Genomic DNA, 16,212 nt, shown 5'->3' with positions numbered 1-16,212 from the left:
TTGGGTGCAAGCATTGAGATGGCGATGGACTAACCTTTAGTTCAGATTAAATATTTATTATATTAGAAAAAAGACGACTTTTCCGACCCCTTCCCTCGACTGTCTGCTAGTGTTTGAGTGTACTTAACAAAATAAACGCAAATAAGAATTTTCGCAGCCACAGCAAAGCTTGAGACGATACGACGACAACGACGACATATTGACGACAACGGTGCTCCATTTTCCCCTATCCGAAAGCATTATGTAGCTCACAGGTTTTCTCGCTGGTCTATGTACAACAGCACTCCATTACACGGACAAGCTAGTTACGCCCGAGCGTATGACCAACACCCCAAGCATGGCGGAAGCCAGCCATATCGCCTTGCTGCTGCTGCTGCACTGGCCGCTGCCCGACCGGCGGAACGCCGAATCCATGCGTGCCACCCTGAACATCCGGGAAGTAACGCTTGATGAAGAACGGCGTCTCGATCAGGGCCGGTCCACCGAGTTCGCTCGGATAGCTAAACTTGAGGAAATAGTACGCGTGGCCCACGAAGATGCCCACCAGCGAGAATATGCTTCTGCGGAAGAAAAGGGATGATGCATGCATAGTGGTCACTCAGTAAAAGTGTTTTCGAAGCAACTTACCCTGACGAAAGGATCATGTTCATGCCGAGCAGCACCCACGGCAGGTACATCGCCTTGAAGCGCGTTCCGAACCAAAAGGTTACGATCACGTCCTTGTTCAGTTTGCACCAGACGTACAGCACCGAAAGCACCATCGGGTCCATCAATATGGGAAGATCCATCTATATGGGAAGGCGAAAATAACAAAACATTAATTTAAAGCCCTTGAGAAAGGGAGGGTCGTTTCTGCGTTGCCCTACCACCAGTCCGACGATCACGCACAGGATCCAGTTGAAAAAGAGCATGAAAAAGTAGTCTCCCGGCTTTTGCTTGTAGTGGTCCGACTCTAGCCGCAGGGAGTAGTTGTACAGGAAGTAGCAGTTCATCATAAAATGGAACCCTGTCGCCGGGTTCAGCGGGTAGAACAGGACCGCCGTCATAGGCCTCCATAGCTGCAATAGGAGGGAAAAAAGGCTCCCGTTAGTAACTTTGCAACTGAACCGGATGTGGTACATTTCCCATTACCTGTAGTTTGTAGAAGAATGGTGCAGACTGCAGGATGAGATAGCTGATCGGTAGGAGACCAATTTTGGCCAGCAGCGATATGCCGACGGTAGCCGTCAGCCAGATCCGCGTAAACGGCGGTACCTGCTTGTACCAGGTTTGGAAATCGCTCATGATGGAAGTGTCGGGATGGGCGGCAGACTGGTTAGAATTTCGACGGTACAATGAACGACCGGACCGGGCAATGAAGAATGATTCAACACGTGCAACTTCTTTCTCACGCACTGGTTTGCATCAGAAAATACACGTACGGAAAAGGCGAGGAAAATTTGTCGCCAGCTTATTTGTTTTGATATTTTTTACATCCCGGTGAAATGACGTGGTGCTTGTTGACATTTGCGCAGTCAGCGCCAGAGTGACCAGCAATACCGATTTATCTGTATTCCTACCGATGTTTTATATGCCTACCAATTCACAGATGACCTAAAACTCCATTTCCATTTATCCTACCGAAAATCACAGATATTTGTCGTTTAAGCTTGATCTGTTGGGCTTGGGATGCTGTTTCAAGGATTGCTAACCTCATTTGTTACTTATCGCGCTGATGCACGTTTGTTTGCCTGGCACTTTTTATCCGTTAAATTTAATGTTCATCCCAAGTGCCACAAATCCACTAAACGACCACTAAACGGCTTCTAAACGACTCAAGTTCTCTACCTAAACGGAATATAGAAAGACTTCGTTTAGCAGACGGCAAACGACTCATGCATTATAAAAATAGCGAAAAAGCTGGTGGCGCTATCTGTTGGTGGGATACTCCAACCAGTTGAGCTTCATCGCTTGGAGGAGAGCTTTCCCAAGTGCCACAAATCCACTAAACGACCACTAAACGGCTTCTAAACGACTCAAGTTCTCTACCTAAACGGAATATAGAAAGACTTCGTTTAGCAGACGGCAAACGACTCATGCATTCTAAAAATAGCGAAAAAGCTGGTGGCGCTCTCTGTTGGTGGGATACCCCAACCAGTTGAGCTTCATCGCTTGGAGGAGAGCTTTCTCATTTCCTCTGTACTGTTGTATGGTTTCGCATTGAAGTTATGCATCGCTAGAACTAGAACGGCGATACGATTGTTTAAATACTAAACTCCAACGGAAACCACCAGTACTGAAGCAAGTGAGATTTGAGTAATGGTCGTTGGTGTTGATACCCACGAATCTGACCACACGACCATTCATATAGATTTTTGCTCGGAAAGTTAGAAGGGTATATAGGTCATAATAAAATGCAACTTGTCGAAACACATTGCAAGAAAAGGATAGCAATATAATGATGAGTTGTAATACGCCATCTATTGATCAAACCAATGAAGCTGAGGAGCTTTCATTTTTTTTCTATGGATATTCAATTTTCCGGTCGTTTAAGCTTAATCTGTGGCGCTTGGGTTCTCATTTCCTCTGTACTGTTGTATGGTTTTGCATTGAAGTTACGCATCGCTAGAACTAGAACGGCGATACGATTGTTTAAATACTAAACTCCAACGGATACCACCAGGACTGAAGCAAGTGAGATTTGAGTAATGGTCGTTGGTGTTGATACCCACGTATCTGATCACACGACCATTCATATAGATTTTTGCTCAGAAAGTTAGAAGGCTATATTGGTCATGGTAACACTGCTTCTAGACGATCAACTTATGTACCGCGACAAAAATTTCTGCAAGCTCTTTGTTCTAAAACAACATCTCAGTTTTAGAACAAAATCAGAGGCAACCGTGATTGTCGCGGGTTTGTGAAATTTTCACAGAAAGGCAACGCTCGCGTTTCGCGACATTACGATCAAAGTAAGCCATACATTCGTGCTAAAACAAGGATGGTTTGACAGATATAAAGTGTCGCCAAAAATTGTCGCGCAAGATTTTTTGGGTCGTCTAGAAGCAGTGTAAGATAAAACTTGTCAAAACACATTGCAAGAAAATGATGAGTTGTAATACGCCATCTATTGATCAAACCAATGAAGCTGTGGAGCTTTCATTTTTTTCTATGGATATTCAATTTTCCAGTCGTTTAAGCTTAATCTGTGGCGCTTGGGAACAACACAGTCAGCGAGCAAGGAGAACCCAAGCGCCACAGATTAAGCTTAAACGACTGGAAAATTGAATATCCATAGAAAAAAAATGAAAGCTCCACAGCTTCATTGGTTTGATCAATAGATGGCGTATTACAACTCATCATTATATTGCTATCCTTTTCTTGCAATGTGTTTCGACAAGTTGCATTTTATTATGACCTATATAGCCTTCTAACTTTCTGAGCAAAAATCTATATTAATGGTCGTGTGGTTAGATACGTGGGTATCAACACCAATGACCATTGCTCTAATCTCACTTGCTTCAGTGCTGGTGGTTTCCGTTGGAGTTTAGTATTTAAACAATCGTATCGCCGTTCTAGTTCTAGCGATGCATAACTTCAATGCGAAACCATACAACAGTACAGAGGAAATGAGAAAGCTCTCCTCCAAGCGATGAAGCTCAACTGGTTGGGGTATCCCACCAACAGATAGCGCCACCAGCTTTTTTGCTATTTTTATAATGCATGAGTCGTTTGCCGTCTGCTAAACGAAGTCTTTCTATATTCCGTTTAGGTAGAGAACTTGAGTCGTTTAGAAGCCGTTTAGTGGTCGTTTAGTGGATTTGTGGCACTTGGGAAGTGTACCAAGCGAACCAAATATGAATTTATACTGAAAGTGAGGAATTTATCAGAGTGCCAGTGCATATGTCCTTTGCTCCTGTTCAACAGACCATCGAAATATCTCAAATATCGAGTAAAATTGTGAAAATTTTGAATAAAGTTAGTAGTGAGTCCATAGAAAAATCATCAAAGCATCCAGTTTGTTATGGATCTAGCTGTCAAACCAGAGTTTCTTCCTATTTTCGTTTTTAGACGTCAAATTGCACTGGATAAGCCCACCTGATATATCAACTCATTTTGCATTTAACCTTTGTTTCTATGACCAAAAATACACCCCCATCTTTATGAACACCTACCCGTGTTGGTCTTGCCTAACTTGCCACCATTGAGAAGAAAATTTGCATCTTAGTCCTTCTTTGGCTTACCGCAGGACTCCACACAGCATAACACGGAGCGCAACATAACAACTGATAGCTGCCAAACGCTTCAGAAAACGCTTGGGAAAGAAGACAAAGCGTTTAAATACCTGTCGGTCATCGCAGTAGGTTGGTAGCTTTTCCACGAGCAATTAGCGGCCTACTAAGGATATTCAAAACTTGTTACCATCAAAAAAGCGTTTTCTGAAGCGTTTGGCACCTGGCAGTTGTTATGTTGCGCTCCGTGTTATGCTGTGTGGAGTCCTGCGGTTAGAATTCCTAGTACAATTTTCAGATCAACACTTCAGAAAGACCTTCATTTGTGTAACCGCTGAACCAAATCTAATTCATATCCTGGGTAAAGGATGCATATTCTTTTGAAATGGAACTTTCATTTTGCGCATAAGTACCCCCCCCCCATCCCGCTTAACACTTCTTTCACTTTCACTTCTTGTAACTCGAGTTAAGTTTCGAGTTTTAACCGAAAACTACCGATAAAATATTGTTGCGCCTACCGAAAACCGCCAAAATAATCTGGCCACACTGGTCAACGGAGGGCTATTCGAAGGTGCGAAGCCTTACAAATGTCGCGACGCATTTGGAAAGGAGAAAGTTATTTGAATACGCCGTTGCAGTGTAATTGTTTTCGTTGTTGGAAGGTAGCAGAGGAAGGAAGACTGTTGATTTTATAGTTTTGTTAGGAAGAGATATTAATAGAGTTGAAGAATTAGAATTGATACCAATTAGTATATTTTTGTTCTATTTTTTTCCTTACAATTCAAGATGAGTTTTTTTTATATTTATGAGAATCTTTGTAATAAATACAAAGATAGGCAAATATAATAGACTAAGCTGCAATTAGCATATGAATTAAGAATGTTTCTCGTTCGTCGTCATGCATGTGCAATGAATTTAATCTGAAGCAGCGATAAAATGGGAATTTACTCATAATCATCATGCTTTTTTCTAGTTTATGTTCATCTACAAAATTCATTACAACCAAAAAAAAAAAAAAACGGTTATACTATGTAATATTTCCCCACTAATCAGCTGTGCCTGTCCTCTGAAGATGGTTGAAATTGACTGAAGAAGATTTAGATGCATCGAAGCTTCAAAAAATAAGCCCTACTGCGGTTAAAACTAATATGCGAAACTACAAAACGAAGATTCCTAACGGTATTATTAAAATTTAAAAAAATAATCAATTTACCTCAAAAAGCGATTTCTCGCCAGAATGATACAGAAGCATACATCATCCCGTTACAAGTGATGGCAAATGAAATATCGTTCGCTAAATAACCGCAAACCAACTAACCAGCTAAAATAAATCATCACCATTCACTTAAATACCCGTGCAGACACATCCTCCCCGTTACGGCGTTGTTTGAAAAGCAGCGTGCAAACAAACAAAACACTATGCGCCTCCATCCGATCGATATTTCAGGTTGGTTGCGTGTTCTTATTTTCTACCTCGAGTTTTTTCTCCCTTTTTGTTGTTGATGTTGTTGTTGTATCATTTTCCCCTTCTTTGATGGCTTTATTTACCACGCCGGAGACGATGATCATCATCGCGTTGCTGATGCTGATGATGACGTAAAATTAAACTCCTCGTTTCTCGCATGTGTGTGTGTGTGTGTAGTGACGGTTGTCACCATCATCGCTCGCGCAGGAAAGGAAGCGGGTGGTGGATTTGCTGTTGAGCCCTCGTACAGTGTGACCCCTTGCACCCCTGCCGTGGCCCTTCTTGCCGCCATTGAACGAGAAGAGTGTGTTAATAAATACATAGACCGTGTGTCTCTTTCTATTGCCGTTCCCTATAAGCTCTGTGTGTGTGTGCGAGTTCAGTTTGATGATTTTTTCTTCTTCTTCTTGTTCTACTGTTTGCTGCCCGGCGTTGGGCAAAAGGGAAACTACACGCAATCAGCACCAGCCAGCGCGGAGCGGGATCAGATGCCGGGCCTAGCCTCGCGCGTAACCATGGCGACCCCGCATGGCGGACGCAACAGCATCGGCTGTGCGGTTGTGTGCGTTGAGCGAGAAGAGGACGATCATCAAGAAGCTCTGCATACACACAGGCACACACACACACACTGAGTGTCGGTGGTAGGTCGGATTGGAGGACGAACGACGTGTGCCTTTTTTCGCGCGCTAGCTTTTGGCGGTCGTGGACGCATACGCCGTTTCTGTTCGCGCGCCCGTTCCCGTCGAGGATTTCGCGATCGGAAGACGATTCCGCTGTGCATTGTGTGAAAGTGTGGGTGTAGGTGAGAGAAAGAGGGGATGAGGAGAAGTGTTCTGCAAAAGGACATAGCACTGGAGAAGACACTTTTTTTGGCAGCGTGGCAAGACACAGTGAGTGTGAGGCTAAAGTTCGAATCGGTCAGAGAGCAATTGGGTGTGTGTACTCTCATCGTTAGGGCTTGAAAATGCGAAGTGGAAAAATGGTTCCCCGGCACCACCGTTAGCATAAACACGCGCAAATTGTGAACCCAGCCCAGGGTGCCGTGGGTGGGTCGAAAAACGCATCGCAGAACCAATCGAGCATGGGCGCTGTGAATTATTGATGAGGCTTGCAGTGTGAATTGATCCCCGGCCCGAGTGGAGATTCAGGCTACAAAAGTGTGTGCTTTCCTTCTTTTTTTTTCGAATGTCAATTTCTGGCTCTGTCAGATGCAATGCAGTGTTGTGCGCTGAGTGGTTTGGGTAGTTCTCGTAGCGACCGACGGCAAGTGTGAACTAGATCGACAAACGGAAATTAACGACGCCGTCGGTAGATTGGTGGAAAGGATAAGCGTTTGCTGCTGCCGGCGTTTAGCAATGGAACCGTCTACAAGTCTCTCTTTGTCGGTGAGTGTTACTAGATGTAGAAAATTAGTAATTTCATTTATTTAATGTAATGCTCTGCAATGTAAAGGCTCTGCATCCTTTTTATTCGATTATTGTTGCATTTTGAATTACAATGAATTTTACCGACGGAATGTTTTTTTTCTTCTGTAAAGTGGATATACAGTGACGGTCATCTAAAATCGAACAGCTCCTATTTTCACCTGTTTATTAACTTTGTTGCTAGACGGACTATTCCTTTGGCCATTTAGGCCCGAGTCTATGAACAATTTGCGGAAACATTTGTTGCCAAATCGTGTGAATGAGATGTCTAACTCATGTTGCAGGAGCATTTTCCAGCACGTTTGCATACTTTATTTAACACATTTTTGTGAGCAAATATGTGCACAGTTGCTGAAAAAAATTGTAAAATTCGGAAATATTGCAATTGAACAAATGTTGTCGTAAAATGTTAATACACCCGGGCCCTATCGTAACACTCAGACTTCTGTTCTAAGCTCGATTCGATTCGAGTCGAGAAAACTAGCTCAAATGTGAACTTTTCCTTACAAATAAACACTCAAAATTCATCAACTCGACATCCAGACGACTCGATTATAAGAATAGAATACGCCTGACTGTCTTAACACATCGTTGAGGGTATATTTGTTTTAGCAGGTATTTTTTTCTTAGGGTATATATGCAAAAAATTAGTCCGGTTTTCTTTAAAATGTCAATCCCAAATAACCCAAAGCTTGAACTCGATAGCTGATTTGAGGCTGTTTAACAAAAACCCGTTCCGATGTCGTACTTTGTGGCTGATTAAGAGATAAGAAGTACTTTGCGGAACTATGGCGCTTTTTAACTAGCACTCGGTACTCTTTGGATCCTTGCGGCTGTTTAGCCCGTTGTGTATGGTTCATGATGTAACTTGAACGGTTGTTAAGAAAGCGTACCGAACTTCGTGGAACTTTATAGCTTTTTAATGCATGACATCGGTACAAGGTGGCTCTTGTCAAATTGTCAAAGACTGACGCCGTCAATCGTTTCATTGCTGCTGCAAAAGTTAGATAAGTTCCTTGAAGAAGGGATTTTGAGGGAAGTGATTGTGATTGTACAGTAAATTATGATACATTTCGTGTAATTTATGAATATTAAGGATTAAAAAATATACTCATGTACACAAATCCTGTTTTTTATTTCATCGATGACGCTAGAAGGACCACCTGGAACTTTAATGCTGTTTATCTACTGCATACCAAAGGCGAATTCAAGCAGCGATCTTTAGCATGCCAAAATTGGCTGCTTAAGCCTATGCTTGAATTTTAATATTATTTTAAAATTGGGTAACAGATGCATTAAAATGCATTTATTTTCGAAAAATATTGCCAACAGGCGGGCAGCCATATGCACGTGGGCGTTATTGATTTCTCAAACATTTACTCGATAGAAAATTGCAACAATACTTAAATTATCGCAAGATACACCCAACATATCAATCCTATGTAGGGGGTCAGAGGTGGGTCATCATCGTTAAAAAAGAACTTTAAAAATATTATAGTTATATGATAAAAACTGTTCTTTTCCTCACGTTAACAAACACTGAGAAAAAAGTTGGAAATTGATGTGTCTATGTACTTTAAATCCATTATCATCATCCTAATGGTGTTGTGTGATACATTACATTACATTACATTACTATCTGCAGTGGCCAAGACTCAATACCATCGTTAAATAATACAACAATATTGTGTTGTGATGGCGATCATCACTCGTCAACATACAATTTAAACCTTAACGCAAACTGTGCAACCAAAAACGGGCCAATAAAAAAAATCCCCCACACATTTGCCATCCGAGCTAGGCAGCCGAAACCAAAGTCCCAGCGTAAACGAAACGCATTAAAGAATCATTACATGCAATAAATCTGACACGGTTCGGTGCAAATTTCTACCCATGGAACCCGGGGACAGATGGCAACCGGGGACTGTGCTGCAACCCTGGGCTGCTAAGCTAGAGCGCCTCATTTGCGCAACCCACAAAGGGAGAGAGAAAGTATTTCCACACACCGCTGTTTTCGCTCTCCTGCTGTTGTTGTTGTTGTTGTAGTGTGCTTTTCCTGCACAGTTTCCCTGCCTACTGCAACGCTGGCATCGCAATTGCCCACTTCCCTGCGTAACATAACAGTTGCACATTGTGCCGCCATAGCTACGTGATGGATGGAAACAAAAGGCGGGTGATAAAAAAATACACTACGCACGGGATACGCAGATGCTGCACAGACCGAGACGGACAGACAGACAGAAGGACAGTGAGAAGAGCCGAGAGACATGATACAAACTATAATGGGCGCCATTTTGCGGGATCATGCAGGCAACGGCAAACGATTGCAGCGAATGGCCATCGTTGTCCGCTGTTGGTCACTCCGCTGCTTTGGCTGATGGCGTGAAAATGACCGTCAATTGACGGGAGAAAGAGATAAAATTACATCAACGCGTTATGAAGCTGTCGGCGTTGGTGTTGCGGTTTTGTTGTGTTTTTTTTTGGTATTGTTTTACGCGGAAAGAGCAAATGGGAGGCTGGTGGTAGGTTCATAGTGTTGCTGCTCTGTTGCAGCTTATTAAGAAGTCGACTAGTTGGAGCAATATGCAATAAAATGCGCAGCAAACAGTTTGGCGCAAACAAACCACGCTGAACAAATGATATGCAAAATAGCATTAAATGAACAGCAAACAGGCGATATTGTTGAAAGCGATGATAAAAAGAGATAGGATTTAAAATGTTTTCGGAAATTTGGCAATCAAAATTGTGTCTCTTTTCCAAGAAGATTCAATAAATGCTGTAAATATGACAAAACGATATGGAAAAGATATAACAAATCAAAAACAGAAAGCAATATGTGACGCTAGACTGTAGAGAGAAAGAATAATCTAAAACAATGACAATTAAACACATCAAACAACAAAATTTGGGATACAACAGACAAATGAAAATGAAATTCAATGTGTCCACAATATAAATTATCCTAGGAAGAAAAACCTTTCGATAACTGTTTGCTTTATTCTAAATATTTTTTGGTTTTAAATATAGTTCTTGGTCGGTTTACTCTTTATTTTCTCCCTTTCTCAACCCCAAAAAAAAAAAACGGTTTCCAACGTCGTACCTCATCGAATGTGTGCAACATTGCAATTATTTGATCGACAATTAGAGATCGTGTTCATGCTGCCTCCCAGGCCGTGATTGTGACGACCGGAAAAAGGCGAACACACTTCGGGGACAAACCAAAAACTGGCTCGACTACAAGGTTTCAATGTTTGTGAAAACAGGGAGGAGGCAAAAAACAGGGAGATTTCGGTGATTGAGTGAAGAAGAAAAAAAAACAAAAATCTCGTGAGGTCTCAAAGTCCCTTTACAGCAAGGCAGCAGAGGGCGTTCTTTGGGGTGCTTTGACGTTGATGATGACGCCGATGATGATGGTGGTGGTGCTGCACCCTGGTACACTAACATAAAGGGGAACTGACGGAGGGAGAACAGGGCGGGAATTGAGCCGTGGAAGCAGCTGCCAGCCAGCCATGATGTGAGCGCCATAGGTTGCACAAGGGGAAAGGAGAGAAGGTCTGGGAAGCTGCCGAGCATTTGCGCAAAGAGCAACATTCGCGGAAGGTCCTGTTTCGCGCGACTGTTAAATCGATGGGCTCGCGTAGCCTCACGGCCCCTGTTGGGCACCAATATGGCCATCGGGCTGCCGGTGAAGGAGCTCCCGGAGGGGGGTGTCAGTTGATCTCACGCCACGATCTCAATCACGGCACCCGGAGGGGGCAGTGTGTGTTTTTCTCGGGTGCAAAAATGTATTTCGCACCGTTTGTAGCTACAAAAGGTACAAAAAAGGGAAAATAGTCGTTGTCGTTGTGCTTTTCACGGTACCTCACGGTGCAGCTTTCGTGCTGTGTCATTGTTCGCGGGCACACATTTGGCACCGGGCACACACGGCACACGGAAAAGTGGCTGTCGTGCTGGGCAGACTCTGGAGCAGCATTTTGCAGCCGCGGGTCCGATAAAATGGTCCTTCCAGTGTCTGGCCTGCCTGCCTGCCGTCCCGATGTACGCCCGAGGGCTTCCTGGTTTTGTACAATATCGATAGTTACGGATATATTTTTTTTTCGGGGGTTCGTCTCGTCTAAAACAAGTAGCGGGCTTTGGTCGAAGCGCACCACTCGACCGGCGAATGTCCTGTGGTGTGTCGGATGATTTTGAATCGCATTCAGCGTATTCGGCGTCGTATGGCACGCGGTTACGATGGGTGTGTTTCGCGATTGATGGTCGCGATGAAAAAGGGCACAAAGCGAACGGCAATGCTCATTTTGTTCCGCGAATGTAACAACTGGTGACAAAAGGGATCGTATGGTGCCGCCGAATGGCTAATTGGGGTTTTGTTTTTTCGTTGTTTTGTCGAAAGGTGCTGAGTGGTTGTTTCGACGCTTGAATGGCACAAACGATTAAACGACGTATCGATAAAACTAAAATGCAGGGACGCAATGGCCTAAATGTTGATTGATAAATTCTTCTGTAAATCCTCGGATGAACTAGCAAGGCTCGAGAATGAATTTAAGATGAGATTAGAGCTAAAAGAGAAGAATTGTTTGACCAAAAACTTAAGCTGTTTCTTGAATTCAAACTGTCACGAGCTGAAGCTTCCGTGTGTGGATATTCATTAAAGGTTTGCATACAAAATGGCCTTTTTTCGGCCAGCTGTAGAAAAATAACTAAGCAAGATAGTGCTTTCCCTTGAACATCCTTTTAAAGGTAATTATTTTAGCTTACTTGCAAACATAAGTTTACGACCTTCTGGAACTGACGGCTCTGTCGGCCTAGTTATCCGGAATTTTCGCCATGTCGGATGAAGACATGTAGGCATGTTTTAAGAACTATCTTCAATTTTTATCAATTCCTCGCCAACAATTCCTCCCCAAAATTGTTTGAGTAGAGCTTCTTGATCATGTTTGCCCAGAAAAAAATCTATAGAACGCAGTTGGGGAATGTTGGACCAGTTCGCGGACTAGGGCGTCATTCCTCGAAGTTCCTCCGAAATTCACCCAAAAGGATCCTATTGAGTTTTGGCGTCATTGTTTGCCGCTGCGAAGCCGGTGGACGTGATTTCTGCTTCATGATAAGTTTATTCATGCTTCCCAGGTATTATTTCACTGTTTGGCCGGTTGCATCGACGCCCCGGACAAGCTCTATACACCAGTGTAGCCACTTTTACCTTCAGCATCATTTTGGAGCTTCTAGCCGCTCAGAGTCGTCGGCCATTCAGAACTGGGCTTTCTTACGATGCTCTGATTATTGTCTAATAACATTAAATGACGGCAAGATTTTGTAGATTCCAGAACAAGCTTATACAACGTCCACAAACTGCCACACGGAGTCTGTTTTAGACGCTAGGTTGTGCCGTTCTTTGATCGCGCACGCTTTTAAACAAAGTTGCCTCACTATTTTGGCCATCGCGGTTAGAGTTGGACTGATAGAGGTGTAAAATTTGGTCCGATTAATCATGAAATACTATTATTGAAATTGTAATTAACGTTTTGTTAGTGTGAGCGAAGATAAACTCATGAAAAAGCGACAATTTTTGACCACTTTTTTTAAATGCAAACGTTAACTGGTACTGTGTTTCCGTTTCAAGAACTTACTCTTCTCCAGATTTAGACGATTTTTGTATGAGTTTCAAGAATCGTATTCTGCCGGATTGAACGTGAATAGCAAGGAGCTACGAAGGAACTATGAGTTGAATTTTCTGTTTAACACTTTAAGCGCCGTGTCATATAAATTCGCATGATGGTTTTGCTCACCGTTCAGCTTTGCATCTGACGCTCAGTGATTCTCTCGAGAACGAATGAGCTAGGAAAGAGAGAACGAGAACGACATGTGCTACGCCGCTTATCACCATGAAACAAAAGAGTGATAACAATGGCACGAGAAACTGTCGCTCCCATCGCTCTTTTGCCATGCGCTACGTGCTCACTCAAAAACTGTGACGTCAGGTCGGCGGTCAAAGTGTTAAATAATCTAAAACCTAATTTCTATAAAGCATACATTGGTATTCGAGAGGATTTTCTTGACATAAATTGCTTATCCCACAATTTTCTTATACAAAAAAAAAAACTGCACATAACGCATTTAGTCGTTTTTTAAGTCATATATTAGCATGAGAGCTTCCGAGTAGCGTTGTAGGGTTCACAAACACAACACAAAAAGAATAATTGGTTGTTTCCAGTACACTGATGCACACAAAGGTTATATGTGTAAAAAAATATTCGACCGCATGTCCTCGGTGCCGAACAGAGTGTTCGAGGAATGTGCCGCAGATTCAGTATTGCATACGATGAATTCAGGTATCATCAACGTTTTCAAGCATCATACCGCAGTCTTGGCATTTACTAAGACAGATTCGGAAAGAGGTCCCGCGGTCTTGAGATAAAGTGTGAAACCCTGTAATACTTAGCTTATAGCGCTTTGCAAAAGCTCTCAGAGTTGATCATTTGCTTATTCAAAGATGCCCGTGCAAAATAATTTATGAAATAAGTTAACCAACAATTCCATAGATGTACTAATTAGAGAGAACTAACACCAACACAGGGGAATGAAAAGGAACGCGATTGATGCCAGTCACACATACTCCCTTTGTTATCACAATTTTGAAGCCGCATGGGGCGATTCCCGCTTGAAAAATGTCCTTAAATCAAACCTCTAGATCCCTGCACTCTATGGCATTGAAAATCTCCCAATCAATGGTGTAAAAAGTCTAAAAAAAGGAACCACATTGTATAAAGTTTCACACCAACCGCTCCACTTCGTCCACTGCAGCCCTGCCAGCAACGACACGGCATGCAACGAAACGAATGTTCTCACCATCCACCCATCCCGATGGGTCAGCTTTGATTGGGTAATTTTAGCTCCGATTATGGTCAATTTTTGCCCACGGTGTCCATTAGTTTAATCACCTACACTGTCCCCTTCAACTGACCGTTACCGTAGGTGTCGACAGCTATTGTACGCACCCTCCTGTTGGGGTGGACATTTTTAAACGCAACCCTACTACCCTGAAAGTGTCCATGGGAACCTGAAGCATTCAGCAAGTGGTTTGAAGGCAGGGCGTTTTGTAAAGTTTTGTAAAGCCTCACTTTACGGATGCTCGGTGGTGTGATCTGCTTTCGTTGTTATGTTTGCCAGTGACAGTTACGACAAACGACGGTGACACTTTGGCAGCCAGATCACGCGACCGGAAAAGGGGATTAAAAACACCTTCACAGCTTCCTTTCTTTTCCAACCCGGGAGGAAGAGAGGATGTACGCGGGGGAAGACTGATAGAAGAAGAAGAAGCCCCTTTAAAACCCGCCCTTTCTGGCACAAACGTTCCGTCCCCGTCTCCCCGTGTTTTAAAACCCCGTCGCACCGTTCGTTGTCGTCGGTGTCGTCGCGATGCTTCAGCAACCTTTTGTTGATAGGATTGAATTTAAAGGTCGCCATTCGCAGTGACGGAGCCTTTCGAAAGTCCTTGAGCGTTGGTCGATCTAGCGCTTCGAGCCCCGGTGCTGCCAAAGCCAGGCCACACGCCACGCACTTTGCCGAACGCGAAACAAACCTAATCCTTCGGTTCGGTCGTTGACAACGTGTCTTACTAGGGTACGCGGTACGATGGGAGGTAAAGGATTCAACCAAAAAAGGACCCACAGACGAGGAGCAGTTTGTGCACGTGGGCGTGGACGTTGGGTCGCGGTGTTTGAATCGGTCTCGGCAAAGCCCGATTCGGGTGACAAGTTTTTGATAGGATTTGTCATGGGCTGCTGTGAGCAGTGTGCGCGGAAAGTAGCAGCAGTATTAGACGATGAAAAGTGAAAGTTTATAATTGTTTGTGCGATGAGTTTCGATGTGCTTCAGACGACCATGAAAAGCGGAAAGGTGGTATGACATTTTGGAGTAAATTTGTGATTGTCAGTTATTTAATATAAAATATTAAAGTTTAAAGAATGCCAGGCACAGAATAATGCCTTGTATGCTTTAACATATTTTAGCGTTATATCAAAATGAAATAAGAGTATATCATCGTGAAAAAAACATTCATCCAACAACGCTTAATTTTCACCAAAAACCACCAAATCACATCACCACCAAAACTAAATTGCCAACATATAATCCCAAACATGCATTCCTTGCGATTTCGAGCCTTTCGATCGCTTCCGGCGCCACAATTGATCAGCACAATAGGGCAGGACAGCGGCAACCGCACCACCCATGTACGCTCCTAATTGTCACCTACACTATTTCCACCGCCCCAGACATCTTGACACATCCCACCTTTTCCACACAACCGTCATTGTCACGAGCATAAAGGGGCCGTAGTGTCGTGTCGGTAGCAGTAGCAGCAAAAATCGAACCAAACAGCACGATTACAAACCGATTAGCCAGTTCTTCCGGTGCTTCCGGGCGCGCGTGTGTGTGTGAGTGTGGACAACGGATGCGCATCCCTAGCCTAGGAAAAAAAGAGCCGCACGACAAGCCCGGAAATAAGCAATACCGCAGGCAGGAATACGCAGGGAAAGTGCCGGAAAATACGGCAGCTCGAGATCCGATTGGTTTTGAGCCAATTTAGTCGTCCGGCAGTTAATAATCCCCTCGAGAAGACCCTACGGAAGCAGGGGGACAATAGTGCTATTCGCAAAAGGGGGTGCGTTTTCGTTGTCCAATTTTCCCCCGTTTTTCCACCTCGTTTTTCCTAAGTTGCTAAATAGGTTCCAAGGGGTTGGTTGTGAAGGTTGTGCGAACGACGCTCGTGCCACGCGGCGACCATCGTTTTAACGCATTTCGCCTTTTTTTCGTGTCCTTCCGGTAACACTCGTCACACACACACACACACACCCGAGCGCATCGCAACGGTTTATCATCCGGTGTTATTATCATTTGCTATTGATTTGTTTGTAATACAGTTTAAATTGTTTCCGCCACGAAGTGCGTCGGTGGTGGGCGCGTGTAGACGGCTGTGCGTGAATCGATGGCACGTGTTGCCGGGTATGGTTTGGCTTGTTTTTTTCCTCCCGCCCTTTCACCTCGATGAGTGATGAGTTAATTGTAACATTTGACTTTCGGTACCCGCCTGGAGGTAGGAGGCGTCTGCTGG

General features: G+C 43.6%; 2 protein-coding genes across 2 annotated transcripts in view; one reads left to right on the top strand and one right to left on the bottom strand.

The window, feature by feature from the left end:
- Positions 1-40: 40 nt before the first annotated feature.
- Positions 41-1,508, bottom strand: LOC121596033 (derlin-1). Its single transcript, XM_041920601.1, has 4 exons — positions 1,132-1,508; positions 867-1,058; positions 628-788; positions 41-560 (listed from the first exon to the last, which is right to left on the bottom strand). The coding sequence occupies exons 1-4, from the start codon at positions 1,282-1,284 to the stop codon at positions 302-304; spliced, it is 765 nt and encodes a 254-aa protein (XP_041776535.1). The 5' UTR covers positions 1,285-1,508; the 3' UTR covers positions 41-301.
- Positions 1,509-6,198: 4,690 nt separating this feature from the next.
- Positions 6,199-16,212, top strand: part of LOC121597474 (fez family zinc finger protein erm) — a 33,892-nt gene continuing 23,878 nt past the window's right edge. Inside the window, exon 1 of the mRNA XM_041923253.1 lies at positions 6,199-7,061. Within this exon, the coding sequence (XP_041779187.1) occupies positions 7,032-7,061 (30 nt within the window). The 5' untranslated portion in view covers positions 6,199-7,031. The remainder of the gene's footprint in view (positions 7,062-16,212) is intronic.

Source organism: Anopheles merus, chromosome 3R, assembly GCF_017562075.2.
Source record: "Anopheles merus strain MAF chromosome 3R, AmerM5.1, whole genome shotgun sequence".
NCBI lineage: Eukaryota > Metazoa > Arthropoda > Insecta > Diptera > Culicidae > Anopheles > Anopheles merus.
This window is presented reverse-complemented; position numbering and strand designations above follow the sequence as displayed.